General features: G+C 52.5%; 3 protein-coding genes across 3 annotated transcripts; all 3 read right to left on the reverse strand.

The window, feature by feature from the left end:
• Positions 1–289: 289 nt before the first annotated feature.
• On the reverse strand, positions 290–829 carry BDZ83DRAFT_610324 (uncharacterized protein). Its single transcript, XM_060507582.1, has one exon. It carries the CDS (start codon positions 593–595, stop codon positions 377–379), a length of 219 nt encoding a protein of 72 aa, XP_060368180.1. The 5' UTR covers positions 596–829; the 3' UTR covers positions 290–376.
• Positions 830–8,071: 7,242 nt separating this feature from the next.
• Positions 8,072–8,995, reverse strand: BDZ83DRAFT_571064 (uncharacterized protein; the record flags this gene model as incomplete). Its single annotated transcript, XM_060504373.1, has 2 exons — positions 8,072–8,806; positions 8,867–8,995. The coding sequence occupies 2 exons, from the start codon at positions 8,993–8,995 to the stop codon at positions 8,072–8,074; spliced, it is 864 nt and encodes a 287-aa protein (XP_060368181.1).
• Positions 8,996–12,127: 3,132 nt separating this feature from the next.
• BDZ83DRAFT_717268 (armadillo repeat protein) lies at positions 12,128–15,329 on the reverse strand (the record flags this gene model as incomplete). Its single annotated transcript, XM_060511933.1, is given in 5 exon segments — positions 12,128–13,129; positions 13,186–14,602; positions 14,612–14,810; positions 14,823–14,975; positions 15,035–15,329. Coding segments are annotated over 5 exon segments (3,066 nt in total).
• Between the last annotated feature and the right edge of the window lie 78 nt (positions 15,330–15,407).

The following is a 15,407-nucleotide window of genomic DNA, read 5'->3' on the forward strand; positions in this document are numbered from 1 at the left end:
TACAGCCGCAAAACCCTACGATTAATGTTCCCGATACCCACGATGTCGGGTATCGGGGGGGTGGTTGAGATTATGGTGTGGTGTAGTGTGGTGTGGAGGGAAAGTTCCCATTTGTGCAAGCACTCTTTTTTGTTCTTCGGCAAGATGTATTTTTGAGCATCTGAGCCGCACAGAAAATAGGAAGCAATCTGGGCGGAACGGTAGGCGAAAATGCAGAGACCAAGCCATCGTGCCATCCAACGACGCGAGGTGCAAAGAGGTGGTAGCGAGGGATACTGGTAGGTAAGCAGGTGGCAGGCACGTACTGTAAGAAACGTGAAGCGACAAGCCTGGAGGCTAAATTGCTTTGCCACTTCCAGTGCCATAGACGCGGAACCTAGGCGAGGGAAGGGAGGATGGGGGGAAGAGGAGGATACGCAGTAGGTAGGGGGGTACGCTTTGTCCATCGTGTCCAGGACCATAGCTTCGGGAGCTGAGTGAGATGAGGTGAGTGGTCAAAGAGAATGAGGAGGTGTCTTGGGTTGGTTATGCAATCCACAGCATCGGGTAACTGCCATCCCAAAGAGACGAGAAACAGTACGAGCCCACATTTCATCCGTTCGACTTGTGCTTATTGGTGAGGCGCATATGCGACGTTTGGAGCCCGAAGAGTCTGAGCCTGGGTTTGAGTCTGAGGTGAGTCTGAGTCTGGAGTCTTGCGTCTGGACCAGAGAGTTTTGAGTGGATGAGTGGGTGAGTGGGTGAGTGAAGCTCGGGGATGAGAGTGACTGACTGAGTGAATGGGTAAAGACCTGCCTATCAGAGTGTGCGGAAGGAACGCCGTTCAAGCAGCCCTGAACCTGGCTGAAGCCCTGGCTGAGATTCTGGGAATGAGAGTGAGAGAGAGGAACTCAAGGGGAAAAGAGACGAAGAGGGTCAAGCCAAAAATTGGGGCAGCAGCCCAGCGGTCCGTTAGTCCCCGGCAGAGACTCCAGTGGGTGAGGGTGCTGGCCATGGCCTTGGGAGCCCTGCGTTGGTCGTTGTTGGCTGCGTTGGCTCGAGCCTGCAAGCTCCCTGGAATCTCGTTGCCATCTCCATTGTTTTTCCTACGTGCCTACCTGTCCAGGATGGCGACAATGGGCCATTTCAGAATTGAGACTGGCACAATGGAGTCGCCTTTACGGGAATCGTCGCTCACCCGGCGGCCTGAGCGTCTTTCTTCCTTACGGATACACAGTATTGAGTATAGCCGACCGCGGGTTGCGGGCGATGGGGTTTCTGAGCCCACTGCGAGCACGACCTCCCGTCTGGGAGAGCCTGGAGAGCCCACTGAGCCACTCTGTCACTGCAACAGCGGGCAACAATTCCGCCCGCGGGACCGCGCCAGGCTAACCTGACTAAGCGCAAGTGGCAGGCTGGAAGTAACCTCTGACGGAGCACGCAGTCTCACTCATCTCATTCCCTCCTGCCCTTGTCCTTGACCTCCGTGTCCATACTACGTACCTTCTGTTCTCGACACTTGGCCCCCCTAGGCAGTGTCTGATGTCTCCCTATCCACCTGGGTCCACCTGTCAATGCCTGCCCCAGTCCTCGTCATTCCCATCCATCTCATGGCCAATCATGACCACTTTCTAGCCCCATTTCCCTTCTCCCACTGCTGCTTCCTGCCCTGCGCCCGGCTCAATCTGAGATTCTTCTGCCCTCACTTCACAAAATGGAAGTGACAGACTGCGACGTGACTGGGCGCCCACTATCCAGTTGGGAGGACAGTGCCGATACTGTACCTGCGTCCCTTCCCTTGCAACCCTCCTTCCTTCCCACCCCACGTAAGCGAGGGCCAATCGAGACCCACTTCATGGTCCGATTCACAATTCTCCCGCGGAACCTGTACAAAGTCTTTCCGGCCCGCTTCCGGCGGCCGACCCTAAATCATTCAACGTGATTCGACGTTGTATCGTCGACTATCACAAGGGTGTTTCCATTGATCATTTGACAGCCATCGACTCTAAATTCTCGTGATAACTTTTGTTAGGAAACAACCATCTCACGTAGCTCGCAGCCGACTAGGTACTGCATCATGTCACAACGGTCATGCTAGCTTCGGCATCGCCTAGGTGGCTCCTGAACTCAAACCCCCAGAAACCCGTTCGTTCTCACACCAACCCTCGGATATTGACTGACCTACCTGACCGGCCCCAATATGCCGCTCTGGTCGCGTCCATACATCTGCGGTCCGCCCAGACGTCAATCAAGCAAACCTGTCAAAGTAACCAACAGGGACGCCACGCGACCCTTTTCAACGCCATGACTGGGTATGCTCCCGTGGAAAGGGATCTGGCCGCCCACGGGAAGGAGGAGCCAAACCAACGGCCTTGAGAATTTCGACAATGACTCCCTACCTGGCAAACATCAGCAAGTCTCCTCTTGATTTCGCTCGTCATCCTGGCAAGCTGGAGGCAGCAAATACTAGAATACTTGCACGGCAATTTGCGAACCGCGAGTCAAGGACAGGCAGCAAGCGGCACAGCCGACAACGCCTTCCTCCATGAAGATGGTCCCCGTTTTCTCTCTCGAGCGACAACGCAAGGCTAGCTTCTCTCATTCGAGCTGCGAGGCACGCCCGCCAGCCTGTCATTCTGTGCTGGGCGGGGTTAGTGCCAACGACATTGCAACGTAAGGCACTCTTGTCCGTGTGGTCAATAGGCACATGGAAGCCAAGGCTCTTCCTAGGCTCCTCCCCTCTCCAGTGTGAGGACGACCCGGCCAGTCACGAAACCACGGATGCAAATCGATAACACTTTCTGTGCCGGTGGTGACTGAGCACTTGATACCCACCAAGAAAACGCAACGGCACACTACACATCTACGACCATCCCAGATCTGACCCCGCCGCATCGCCTGGCAACGCCATCTCGATTGCCCGTCGTCTCTAGCCGCTCGCTCGGCTTCTACACTTGCCAGTGAGATAGATGGCCAGTGTCGTGTAACACGACACAAAGAAGTCCAAGGAGGGGAGGGGGTTACTGCTGAAGTCTATGGGCTGAAAAAAGCTGTCGGGTTGTCTCCCAAATATGATGCCTGCTGTCCTTCCCCCGTCTGCATCGGACGACCTCGCCCTAAAGGCTAGGTCAACACTTTCTCGCTGCCAATCTATCCAGCTCCAACCATCTTGCAGCTTCGTATTTCTTGCCAGCATGCTGGGGGAAAGGGGATGGGTAGGGTTGGCTGTCCTGCCTCATCGAAGCCTCAGATTGTCTTGTCACGGTGGCACAGCATGGTGCGAAATCACCCACACCCTGGTTGAGCAACCATACACGAGGGCAAGCAAACAAATGTCCCAGCTTTTAAGATCAATACTTCACCGAATCTCCATTGCATGATGCACGTGCTCCCACCGCTGCTAACGAGACTTGTCCTTTTTTACATCATGGATGCGTAGAATGGTATACATATGTCCTCGCAGATTCGGCGCTTGCAGTTGCAGGTCTTCACCGTTTGTTCTTGAATCCCTGTTTCTCCTTCCACCTCAGTACCACAATTGAGGCTGAATGCACCCAAGTAGACGTAAATAATTCAGTGGATGTGGAAGAGACTACACCATGCCATGTCGATGTACGCTGGCTGCACGAACCCGTTTGTCTACCCAAGCAAGGATTCCCCGAGACTCGTTCCCGAGCACCGTCCGTTTCTCTTTGGACCAACTTGTTCTGAAACCACCCCAAAAGGACCACTAGGCCCTAGGTTCAAGCTTGTGTCTTCTTTCTCGATTAACGATTGACTTTCCGCTTCTTCTAATTGCACTGCCTTTTTTTCCCGCGTCCAGAAACGCACACAAGCACACGCACCTACCTCACACAATACAAGGTAAACCCAGAGAGAGCCGCAGAAGTACTAGAAACATTTCTCTCTCTCTCTCTCTCTCTCTCTCGCGACGCCTCACTTGAACATGACACCGGCGCTAACTCGGCGCTGAGTAAAACAAAGCTGGGAACCCAGGAACCCAAGAAATCGTGAACCACGATACTGAAAGGAGCGAGAAAGCCGCCGCCCGCAAGATACCCCAATGACTTGCATATACTTCAGCCTAGTTTACTTGCCTGAACCATCCCTCCAGGTAATATTGGCTTGTTCCTCAAAGCTCGTTGTAATCCGTTCATGTCTTGAATTCAGTCTGTTTTCTTGTCCCCCTCCCGCAGGTCATGACATACAAGAAAAAGGCGGCATCATGTAGCACCAACTGCACAGCAAGGAGTGAGTGAGAAGGTGAAGGGGGAAAGTAGTAACTGCCTAAAGGACCCGCGCTCTCGACCGTCCGAGATCGCTTTTCGGGCGTGATACTAGATACTATGTACCCAGGTGTGCGGTCAAGGCATTGTCATCATCCATCCATCCCCATCATTCGGTTCGTTCTCGCGTGCTGCTGGGCAGAATTCGGCGCAATGTGAGTTTTGCCTGGTACGCGGTATCCCACTTGATCGGTAACAAAAAGGATAGGGTCCATCAGCGGCTCTGCGAAGGTTGTTGGCTGTTTGGGATTATTGCATCTAGGTTCTTGCCTGTCTTTTGGATGTGAAGCCCAAAACGTCGGTCGAACCTATTGAGCGCGAAGAGGCGAGGGAAGGTTAACCTTGCTAACCACCACTTCTTTTTTTTTTTTCCCCATTCGGGTGGTTTTAACTACGTCTTTTTACCCGTCGGGAATCGTCTCAAGACTCATTCTCTGGGGGGAGAAAAAACCTTCTTCGTAGTTTATTGGTAGAGACGAGGGGAGGGGAAGGGGAAGGGGGGAGAGAGTTTTTTTCCAAAACCTTGGTAACCTTTCCGACTAAGAGATGACCAATGTTGGAGTTTATGAACGGGGTTCGGGGAAAGGCCTCAGCTCCTTCTTTCTGCAATGGTTGTCATCAGCTTCACCTTTCACTTGCGTTGAAGAAGACTTACTCGCCGTCAGATACTTGTTGGGGGGATGGAGTGACGTATAGGGAAGATTTGGGGTGAAGAGAGGCACACTACATATTTCATGGACTTTGCCGTGCTTGCTGTACGACGCCAGCGCATGAGACCCTTTCCTACCCCCTCAAAGGTCTTCTGGTCAATGATCACTGGTGACGTGACGCTTTGACATGGGGTCCGAGTAAGGAGGTCGAAGTAACCTTTCAGCCATACGATAACGAGACGTAACCGAGAGTGAGAGAGATGGTGTACCCGGAGAGACCTTAGGCATGTAGAAGGAAAGGTTGTCAAGAAGTGTGACTAGCAATGGCTGTGAGATCCGCCTTGAAGCTTACCTGTGGTGGGATGGGATGGGATTGGAAGCAAAACAAGGTCGGAGATTGATTGGAATGTCTATCTCGTCGAATTCCCGCCCTGCAGCGGGCACCGGTGAGATGGCACGATGCGAAAAGACACCACGACCCCTCGCTTAGAGGACTGTGGTTTGCCACGTGGGGAATTTTGAAAAGTCCGAGGGGTCTGGATTGGACTGGGCGACTGGGGAAGGGGGCACTAGTTTGTTTGCTTTTTTTGCATTCCTGACGCGATGATGGAAGAAGTTCGTTTTCCGATGTTTGCGGGCGGCGGGCAGTCCCGCCCTTTTGTGAGGTGCGGTTCGTGATGGTTGCTTTTTGAGGGGGTGGGGGGGGGGGCGAATAGTCTTGGAGGGGGGATGAGTTCATGTATGTCTTGGATGCGGATTACGGTTGGCCGGACGAGACCTGGTGTCCGAGGACGCCGAACGGATAGTTGCTTTCTTGTCTTGAATGCTGGGTTCGAGGGGGAGCGATTTGATGTGACGGCTATCAGAGAAAGAGTTTGTCTGATGACGATGATGGACTGCGACTTCCTAGGATGGAGAGAATGGGCGGACACGGAGGGGGTTTTGGGCGTCATCCTGATATAGTCCTGGCATGTGAGACTACATGGCGATTTATCGTCTCTTCTTCATCCCGATACACGGTTCATACATATTTTCGACCATGGCGACCAGTCAGCTTTCATCGTTGGCCTGACCGAGAAGATCCGTCCGCTTCTTAGCCAGCTAGTACTCAACGAGGCCTCATCAGGGAGAGCTTACTTCATTGACGAGAGCGATACTATTCAAAAGGTGAGATACTCAAAGCTGAGTCCATCACGTTTCGAAGGATATGGCTTGAAGGTTAGCCACTAACGACATGAGATAACTGAAAAGCCTGTTGCAAAAGCACCACGACCGAACGCCGAGTGAATGTTCCCCGCGGTTTCTGCTGCTCAGACATAGATTGTATCTTCAGTATTCTTAGATCTGCCTGAAGGGAGGTTACTGTATCCATGGCCTCCGATAACATCTAGCCTCTATGATGCGCTATGTAGTAGCCAACAACGCGGCTCTGCGATCTGGGCGTCAGGCCAATCGCAATCTCGTAGTCAAGAACTCTAGATAACTATCATATGACGTAACATATCTTCAGCTCATCCCTCCAAACAGATTGACCAGATAGGTGTATGGAAGAGGAAACGGTGGATAAAATGAAGCATGTAACGAGTCGCATCTCGCCTTTGTGACCACGATGGTTTCAAAGCTTCCTCGGCATCGAGTAGTCAAGCACCGAGAAACGAGCCTTACCTGGGGTGGGGGTAGGGGTGCTTCAACCTTGCTTCGAGCGAGTATCTAGTCTCGCCCCCTTCTTCTAAATATCTTATTCCTACAGGAATACCATGACTCTAGTGGACGGTAGTAACGGCTGTCTATTTCATACGGCGAGCTTTAGTTCAAGATCTGCTTGAGATGGGGATTAATGAAGGTTCATTTAAGACGCCAACTTCCTGTGTGGGACGCACCATCGGCACCGGTGATATCACCGAGATTGACGCAGACAGTGATGACAATTTGCCTGGAAAGAAAGGTCCCCCAGCCATCGTCTTGATAGTCTGCGAGAGAAGCGCCAACGGCAAGACGACAGGGACAACAGGGAGACGAGTAGTGACGCCGTCGACAGAGGCTCGACGAAAAGCTTACAGAAGAAGTTCAGCCACATATAACGCCTTTCGCGCAATGCTGAGCGCCTTCATCGCAAGGGCCTACGATCACGAAGTCACGAACGACGAGGACGAGGTAAGTGTCCACCTCGATTTCCCGACTAGACCTGTTCCTTTCCTCTCATACCTCCTCACCCATGTGATACCAGTATTATAAAGTCACCACACACAGAGAAGCTGCGCAGACTCCTCAGGAGAGAGCCTCGGGCTGAAGCGACTCTCTCTTCCTAGCAGCCCAGGACTTATCCGTATTGGGAGGATGTTCGCTACTACGTAGACAATGAAGTCCAAGACCGGAAGCTGAGGGCTTGCTCAATGTGGAAACTTGAATCTAACTATAGGAACTCTGCAGCAAATAAAGCCTAAAGGAGGATACTGCTCGTGGAAGTTGACTAGGTTCTCGTCAAAACCCCTTCTTCGTAGTATGTCTAAGGCCGATATCCATTCTCTTGCATGAAATCTTTACATATGGGGGTGAAAGGGGGCTTTCTAAGCTCTTTAGTTTCGGAGACACGCCAAATGCTCCTTGCCTTGCTGTAGCCGAGACGATGTTTACTAGAAGAGCGGTTCCAAGAGGGAGACTCGAAGAACGCAACTCAAAGGTGAAGACTTACATCTTTGCAACGACGAGCAGAGGCCTCTGCCTGGATTGTTGATTTTACTGTTAACTATGAGGAGAAGAGTAGCGAGGGTTGACTCGAGATCACGCTATTAGTCAGGACGATCATGTAGTACTAGCAGCTGACACCAATTGCTCAAACTGATTATCTCATTATACATTATTAAACTCTGCCAGCCAACTTCATCTCCATGAAGAGAATTAAGTGAGTGAGGGTATTTCCTATCCCTACGCCATCTGGTTTATGTGTTTCCCTCGTATGAGGAATTACACCTTTGGCGCTCTTGTGTAAGCGAATGTACTCATTTCTCCTTGTTTTCCTCATTAATTGCCTTTTCTAGGTCGAGAATAAACTTGCGTTAAGCAAAGACTGCTTGCCATCTTCAACTAGTCGACAGACTGTCTCCCTGGATGAGAAGTTCAACGTCAGACCGTGTTTTCCTCAGTCTCAAAAGCATCTCAGACAGCAGGGGTCGCAGCTGGGGCAGGGGCAGGAGCCGCGGACTTCTCAGGGAAGTGGCCGCCCTGGGGAACGCGGCCGTACTGCGTGAAGTAGAGGTTCAGAGCATTGTAGTCCCACTTCCTGGACAGCAGCAGGAAGACAACGGCGCCGCAGGGAATCATGAGAACGTCCAGAACACCAAAGAAGATGAAGTGAGGCGTGACGCCGATGGTGTTGCCGCCCTCGGAGACACCAAAAGCAATGGGGTACAAAAGCCAGAGGAGATTGAAATACCCGGCAAGGATCCAGTAGTCGCCTTGTGTGCCAACGCGCTTCGCCCCGATGCTGCCCTCGGCGAACGTCGACGCCGCCATGACGAGATAGGCAACGGTGCCGAAGACGAAGAAGCCCCACTTGTAGACGGACGGGGTGTAGGCCGAGACGAGGTAGCTGATGACCCAGACCCAGGAGAAAAAAACGTGCCAGACGATGGTGGCCCAGGACGAGTTGGCGACGAGGCCCAGGAGGATGTTGACGATGGGGAAGGCTACGACCCAGTTGATGTACTTGTTGAAGAAGATTTGTCGCGGGGCGCCCGAGCGGGATGTCGTGCCTTGGGTGATGATGGACCAGCCGAGGTTGGAAGCGTTGGAGAAGTACGTGATGGCGCCGACTAGGAGGGCGATGCTTAGGAGGTAGTGGAAGACCTTTTCGTTGCCTCTAGGCTTCCATGAGAGGGCGAAGACGCCGAGCTGATGGTGAAGGTCAGAATGGGAAGATGACACAGGCGAAGTTCAGCAGGAAGTACGCACGAAGAAGACAGAGTAGATAGCTACACAAGTCCATAGCCAGTTGGAGCCGTTGACGCTGAGTTGCTCCTCAATCCCTGGGGTGGAATTGATGTCGAGTGCCTCGTTACTTCGCTGCAAGATCAAACCCATGGTGGTCTTCGCTGTGATCAGGGATTGGTATTGATAGGTGTTTCGCAAAGAATGCGTTTGTAGAGCAAAGTACTGAAACCAGTTTGATATTATCCAAGCTGGGGAAGCCTGTTGGTAGATCTTGGGAGCTTAGTATCTGTGCTGGTGTGATGAAAAAGAAGTTGGTAGAAGAGACGAGAGGGACGTCTTATACTTCTGTTCCCAACTACATACTCCCCATCAAGTTGATGGTAAGATGCTACTCGACGGTTTCCAAGATGCGAAATCACGGCTTCAACGCTGTGTGACTGATGCTACCTTCAAGTCCGAGCCCGCCGACAAGTGGACCTTGGCGATGTGAAGGACTTGCAGTTCAGATGCCGGAGGGACCCATACTTCCCTCCCGACCCACGAACAGTGATGGACAAGGCCGGATGAGACGGGCGGGATAGTCATAGTGACTGAACGATGGAAGGTTCCGTCGATGTCGGGAATCGCAGGAAACATCTTCGAAACAGCAAAGTCCTCCGGTCAGGAGACCTGGTCTTGAAGTCAGCCAAGTCGAAGCAAGGTTTGGTCAGGATGCAACCGCATGCGCCAAGGAAGTGGCCGTCGAGAGGTCCGCTCCCAGGGCTGCCGGGAAGCACCCCGGTACTTGATGAGACTAGTAGGTAGTCTATTTGTTTTCCCTTCTACTGCGTAGCTTACCTCCCTGACCGAGGAGTAGAGGCAATGGCATGGTTGCTGTGGGGAAGGATGGGCCGAGTGTGGAGTCAGAATGTGTTGAGATTATGTGAGCGCCGGAGCCGCTTACGCCGAAAGGTGTCACAGCATATGTCCGTAGCCAGAGGTGTACCTGAGGAGAAGTATCACGGAGTCAAAGGCTTTTGGGGTTCTAGACGAAGCAAGTATACCGTACACTCCGTCGACGGCCAGCCGTCACCCATTAAATGACCCAACACAGAAAAGCGTCAGCCTTCGTTGACCATGAGCCACATACGACACCACAACGTCAACTTGATGCATTGTTGATTCGTTATCAGTTTGGCTGACGTGTATCGCTTTGCTGAAGCCGTGCTCCAGGATGATTGAATAAAGCTCTATGGATCAGAGCATTGCTGGGATCTAGAGATTGGCAAAGAAGCAAATGCCGGCATGCACAGACACCCCGTTCGTCGTTCGCCGTTCCCCACCTGGCATCAACACCAGCCAAATCCTTGCAAACGCTCACCTCCCACATGGTCGCGGCATTGGATGAAGACAGGAGAAATTCGGAAGAAAAAAAAGAAAAGAAAAGAGAGAGAGGAGCGTATTGACGTAATGGCCGCTGGTGCTTGGTTTTTAATCCCTGAAATATCAACTCACCTGATGTGGGAGCCAAAGGACCTCGCGCTCCGGGGGCCCCGGCCGGAGCCCAACCGGCAGACGCTCGGAACCATCGGGAAAATCCCACGACTGCACCCGTCCCGATGACTAAACGGGGGGACCTCATTATAGGCTGGAAGAAACGCATCACATCACACCGGCGAGCCCATCAATTGGCCTGAGATCTACATGTCTACCTACCTACATCAGGCGAGAATTAGCGCTCCCCCTCATTGAACTTATTTGCTTACAGATGGAGGGCTGGTGTTCCCTTTGAAGGAATAAACTCTACGCGGTTACATTGCCTGTCTAACCAACCATTGCCTCGCGTGGTTGCATCATTCAGACCTCAGCCATGTGAGAGGTCAAGATGTAGAGCCTAGAGTTCCTGTGCAGATGTACAGTCTCGATTGATCATTTCGAAACATGGAGCTATCCTACGCTGTCGCGGTCTCGGCGCAAAGTATCACATCGCGATCCTGACTACATGAACCAAACGCCTAGCCCGCTCATTCGGCTCCTTTCAGGACTACATTCGCTACGTAGTACCGGTCAGTAATACCATCCCGGACTTACTTAACTGTTCCTCGATGCGCGGGCTGCAAAGAAAAAAAAATCATCGCAACATGGCATATATCTGACTGCGTCATACCACCTACACACTCACGCGCTCTCTCTGCCTCTTTCTCGTGCACCACATATTTTACCCCTGTCCCGCACTTAGTGACCCTGCCGTCGATCGTGGCCCATCTGTGTCTTCCCTGCACAATGGTGGATCCCTCCCGCGGCCCCTACTCTATTTTCCTCTCTATTTTCCTCTCTCTTTTTTCCAGATCCTTCTCGACCTCGTGATCACAGAGTTTGTGATGATCAGACCACATGAAAGACGCACTCTCCCCGTCCCACCCGCCTGTTCCGAAATGCCAGACAAACACCTTCGACAACAGTGACAAGATAATATCGACCATTACTGCCAAGAAATCCCACATAGGACACAAGATATCCAAGACCCTTGCAGTGCCGGCAAAAGAAAACCCCGAGCTCCGTCCGCAGCGCATGGCCAGAGGTGCATTGTACGTATATTCATCCAATCTACTTTATGGAATACACCACGGCCGAAAGTCCTCATGTGCAACCTCAATCCCATTCCCATCACCAACCAGCAAGCGGCCCTCTAAATGGGGGGGGGGGGGTCCAGGTCAAACTGGGCTGGGTGGTGGAAACGCTTAAAAGGTCAACAATCAATTATGCCCACAGCCTACTCGACGACAGGCTCACGAGTTCCCGAGTTCGATCCCGAGCAGGTGCACCAAGAGATGTGGTCCCCACCGGGGGGTGAACTCTTTTACCGAATGTCAAGCCGAAGCTTGATTGTACTTGTCAGTAACAAATGATAGAGGAGCTTGATATATATCTCAACTCCAAGACGTACCTGATTTCACGCACACATTGGCCCTCAGCATCGGACTTTTGGAACGTCTTGACTGCCAACGCTGGCACATGCCTTTCCATCATTTATCATGTACTCTTTCACCGTGTACAGTAACGCTACGTTAAACCTCATGTACATCTATATCGTACATGCATGCAAGCCCAGCCAATCCAAAACAATTGCCTCGACGATGCATCAACAACTACCACAACCTCGGCACACCGCTGTAGTTTCACCCACCTCTCCGTCTATTGACCCAAGATCCGCTACCGTTGCCCCATCGACCTCTGTTGATGCTCATGCATGACTAGTAACCGGGACAACATCTGATATTGCCAGCGAGACCCATTATCATACTAATATGTGCCAGGCTGCTTCATCTGCCACACTGCACTCTTGGCCCGTTCTCGCACGTCTAATTCGCTGTCGTCTTCTAATCCCTCAAGTTTGGTGAGAAAGCCCAACTTCTTAAGCTCGTACGCCCTTTGGGCACATCCCCGTGCGTCGTTATCGTCGTCCTGCCATGTGAGGTTGCTGATCAAGTGACAAAGGGCAACCCGGACTTCTTTGTCCTTGCTGTTGAAGTGATTCGCCAACAGCTTGAGCAAGTCTGTTTGTGCAATAACCAGTTGTCGATGGCGCGGAATGCTCGCTGCCATGTGAACAAGGATGAACACAACGGCCTCGATGATCTTGGCCTGAGGGTAGAGGACTCGGGCCTCGCGTCCTGAACCCGTGGACCGTCTTGACGTTGGATGTAGTACCTTGGCCTGGAGCTTCCTGGCTAGGATATCAAAAAATCTGTCCTGGCCCAACTCAATGAAAAGGTAGTCAATCATCTCCGTGGTATCGCTTGACGCATCAGGTTGCGTTCCAGATACACCCGCCCCGATCAAATTCCTTATGAAGTCGAGGCCCTGCTCCTGAATGGCGAGGTCATCGTTACGGGCTTTCCGCAAAGGGTTGATTTCGGCCTCCCGAAGAGCTGCCAGTCTCGCCTCGGTTTGACGTAACTTGGCCGATCGTTTGCCGTCTGCGTCCTGTGAACCCAACCACGATTTAGACAACGGATCAGCCTGATCCATCTCGACATCGCCATCCAAATCGTCTCCAGTGTCAACAGCATTCTGCTTGTCCAGCTTAGACCTAGCAAGGAACAGAGCATCATCTTCCGTATCGTCACAAATAAGCTGCACAAGCCATCCAGACTCAAGCTCTTCCAAGCATTGCCTCTTGGTATCCGGGTCAACCGCATGTACGAAATGCTTCAGTGCCCAGAGAGCGTTGAGACGCAGTGCTGCATTGAGAGAATGCGCATGCTCACACAGTATCTTCATCACACCCCGCTCAGCCAGGAGCTGAGATGGTTAGCATAGTCCATATTCACAGAGACGGTTTCAGGGGTTGTATTTACCTCCCTCATGGGGCTGACTTCTGTGACCAAATTGCAAATCGCAGCAGTGGCAGCAACTTGGACATCCACGTCAGGGTGTCTGAGAAACCGAAAGAGAGGCACGGCCACAGCATAGTCAACCAAAGATGTCCTGAGAATACTCACTGACCGTGACAGCATTCTCACAGCATGGCAACCCGCGATTAAGACTGACAGCGGGTTACTGCCGTACCCAGAATTGTGGTCAGATGCGGCTCCGTCACGGATTGGCCCATCTGGTTCATTTGGTTTGCTGCGATCCTTGGGATTTGACGGCTTGCCGGGCGTGGGCGATAATGATTGCACAATGTGAGCGACGACGTCCTCCACGACGAAAGCCTTACGGTATTCGTCCTTGCCAGCCGCCAGAGCCCCTATCGCCTTCAGTGCACTTTCTCGCATCCGCACTCTGTGGGCTAGGAGCGGCGGCTGTCCTTCTGATCCCAGAGCGCAAGAAGGAAGGGTGCTTTCGGTCTCCATCGCAGTGTCGGCCTGTGGTGACCATACCTTAGCGTAGGCCGATGGCGGAATTGGCTCATATGCGTCTTTGAGGAGCTTGCTGAAACATTTGACGGCACCGCAGTCGAAAGCAGCCTTTTGAAGCGGCTCGCTGTCTGTGATTATTCGGGCAAGGATGGCTGGCGTACGCTCCAGTATCGTCCATTTGAGCGCCGCATCTGCATCGACCAGAGGAGACTTCACGACTGGAGGTGCTGCCTGAAGCTGTTCGAGCATCTCCATAAGGACAGGAACAACCAGAAGGCAGAGACTGGTCTCTCTCAAATACTTGCTGCCAAACCCAGACCTGAAAAGTGAAGTGAGAAGGTTGGCAGCCATCAGCCGATCCAGACCCTGTCGCGATCTGACCAAAAGTATCAGCCACGGTATCAGAGGAGTTTCCTGTTCTTCTTCCGGCTCCGTCTCGTTTCCGAACAACTCGAACCGGGAAGTCTCCCACACAGAAGCTGTGGAGCTGTATTTGCTTGCGGCTGAGCGAGCTCGCTCCCGCGCCTCGGACGAACTCAGAGCTGGAAAGTGTGATTGCTGCGAACCAGGGATTCGGCCTTGATGTATGGGGATGGCGGGTAGTAGGTAGTCCAGAGCGCTGAGACTCTGCTGGCGCGCGTATCCGAGACCGCTGACCTCTAGGGAGTTCCAAGGCGCTCGGACTTCCTTTGACGGGTTGAATTTCAGAGCAGGAAAGATGGCCATGATAGCCGGCGAGCATAATAACATGCAGGCCCTGAAGCGAGAATCCGAGATGATGACAGTCAAGGCCTCCAAGATCGACGCCAAGTTTGAGCTGGACGGTGCTGGTTCCGGAATGAAGTCCGACATCCGATCCACCCGACCGAACACTTCGGCGTAGGGAATAACATGTCCTTCAGCAACTGCAATGCTTGCCAACCGGGTTGCGAGGGAGTCAATCACTCCTTGATTTGCCATGGCCAATTGGTGCTTCTCATCTCGACACAAATGGCTTATAATGCTCGCCACTAAAGGTACTTGAATTTGTTGCTCGGACGCAGTTGCAGTGCTGGAAAGTATGCTATTGAAAGAATCGATGTGTTCGGATGCGAAGATGGCCTCGGCCAACGCTTGCATATCTATTGGCGAACTCGTAGTTGACAAAATAGAAGCTTCGATGATGTTGAGGAGGACGCGTAGTGCCGTGGTGACGAGCAGAGGAGCGTTTGTAGTTGGACACACGTTGTCCAACACGGCTGGCAGCGCGCTCGCAGCTAGCAGTGGCTCGACGAAAGCAGTGCCTCCTGGAGATGATAAAATTAGTTTGAGAACTTATCAAAAAGCTGGAGAATGTGAGTGCTACCATTGGCAAAGCTCGCCAACAATTGTAGAGCCTGAAGCCTCACTGTTTCTTCCTCGTTCAACCACCGAGAGTTGGAGTTCGGGCGGGTGTCTTTGCCGTTGACCTTGGCCGGCGACCGGGAAGCATTGAGAATCTTGACAATGGGTTCCAGTGCGCCTAGCTCAGCCCACATCTCCTTCTTCTGTGCGTGCCCGACAACATCGTTCTTGAGAGTCCGTAGCGCGCTCGTTTGTTCGGTATAGCTCCTTGCGCTCTGGAGCTGCGAGAGGATTGGTGGATTCGACGTGCGTGTCATGATGAAAGTTGTTTCTATCTGTCGAGGAGCTCGGCTATGTGTTGTCGTCGTCGACCAGCGCGTCGTGTACTTGCGAGG

Source organism: Colletotrichum acutatum, assembly GCF_030867785.1.
Source record: "Colletotrichum acutatum strain CBS 112980 chromosome Unknown BDZ83scaffold_19, whole genome shotgun sequence".
Classification (NCBI taxonomy): domain Eukaryota; kingdom Fungi; phylum Ascomycota; class Sordariomycetes; order Glomerellales; family Glomerellaceae; genus Colletotrichum; species Colletotrichum acutatum.

Coding starts and splice junctions, on each gene's coding strand:
- BDZ83DRAFT_610324 (XM_060507582.1), bottom strand. CDS start 595: ATGAAATGTGGGCTCGTACTGTTTCTCGTCTCTTTGGGATGGCAGTTA.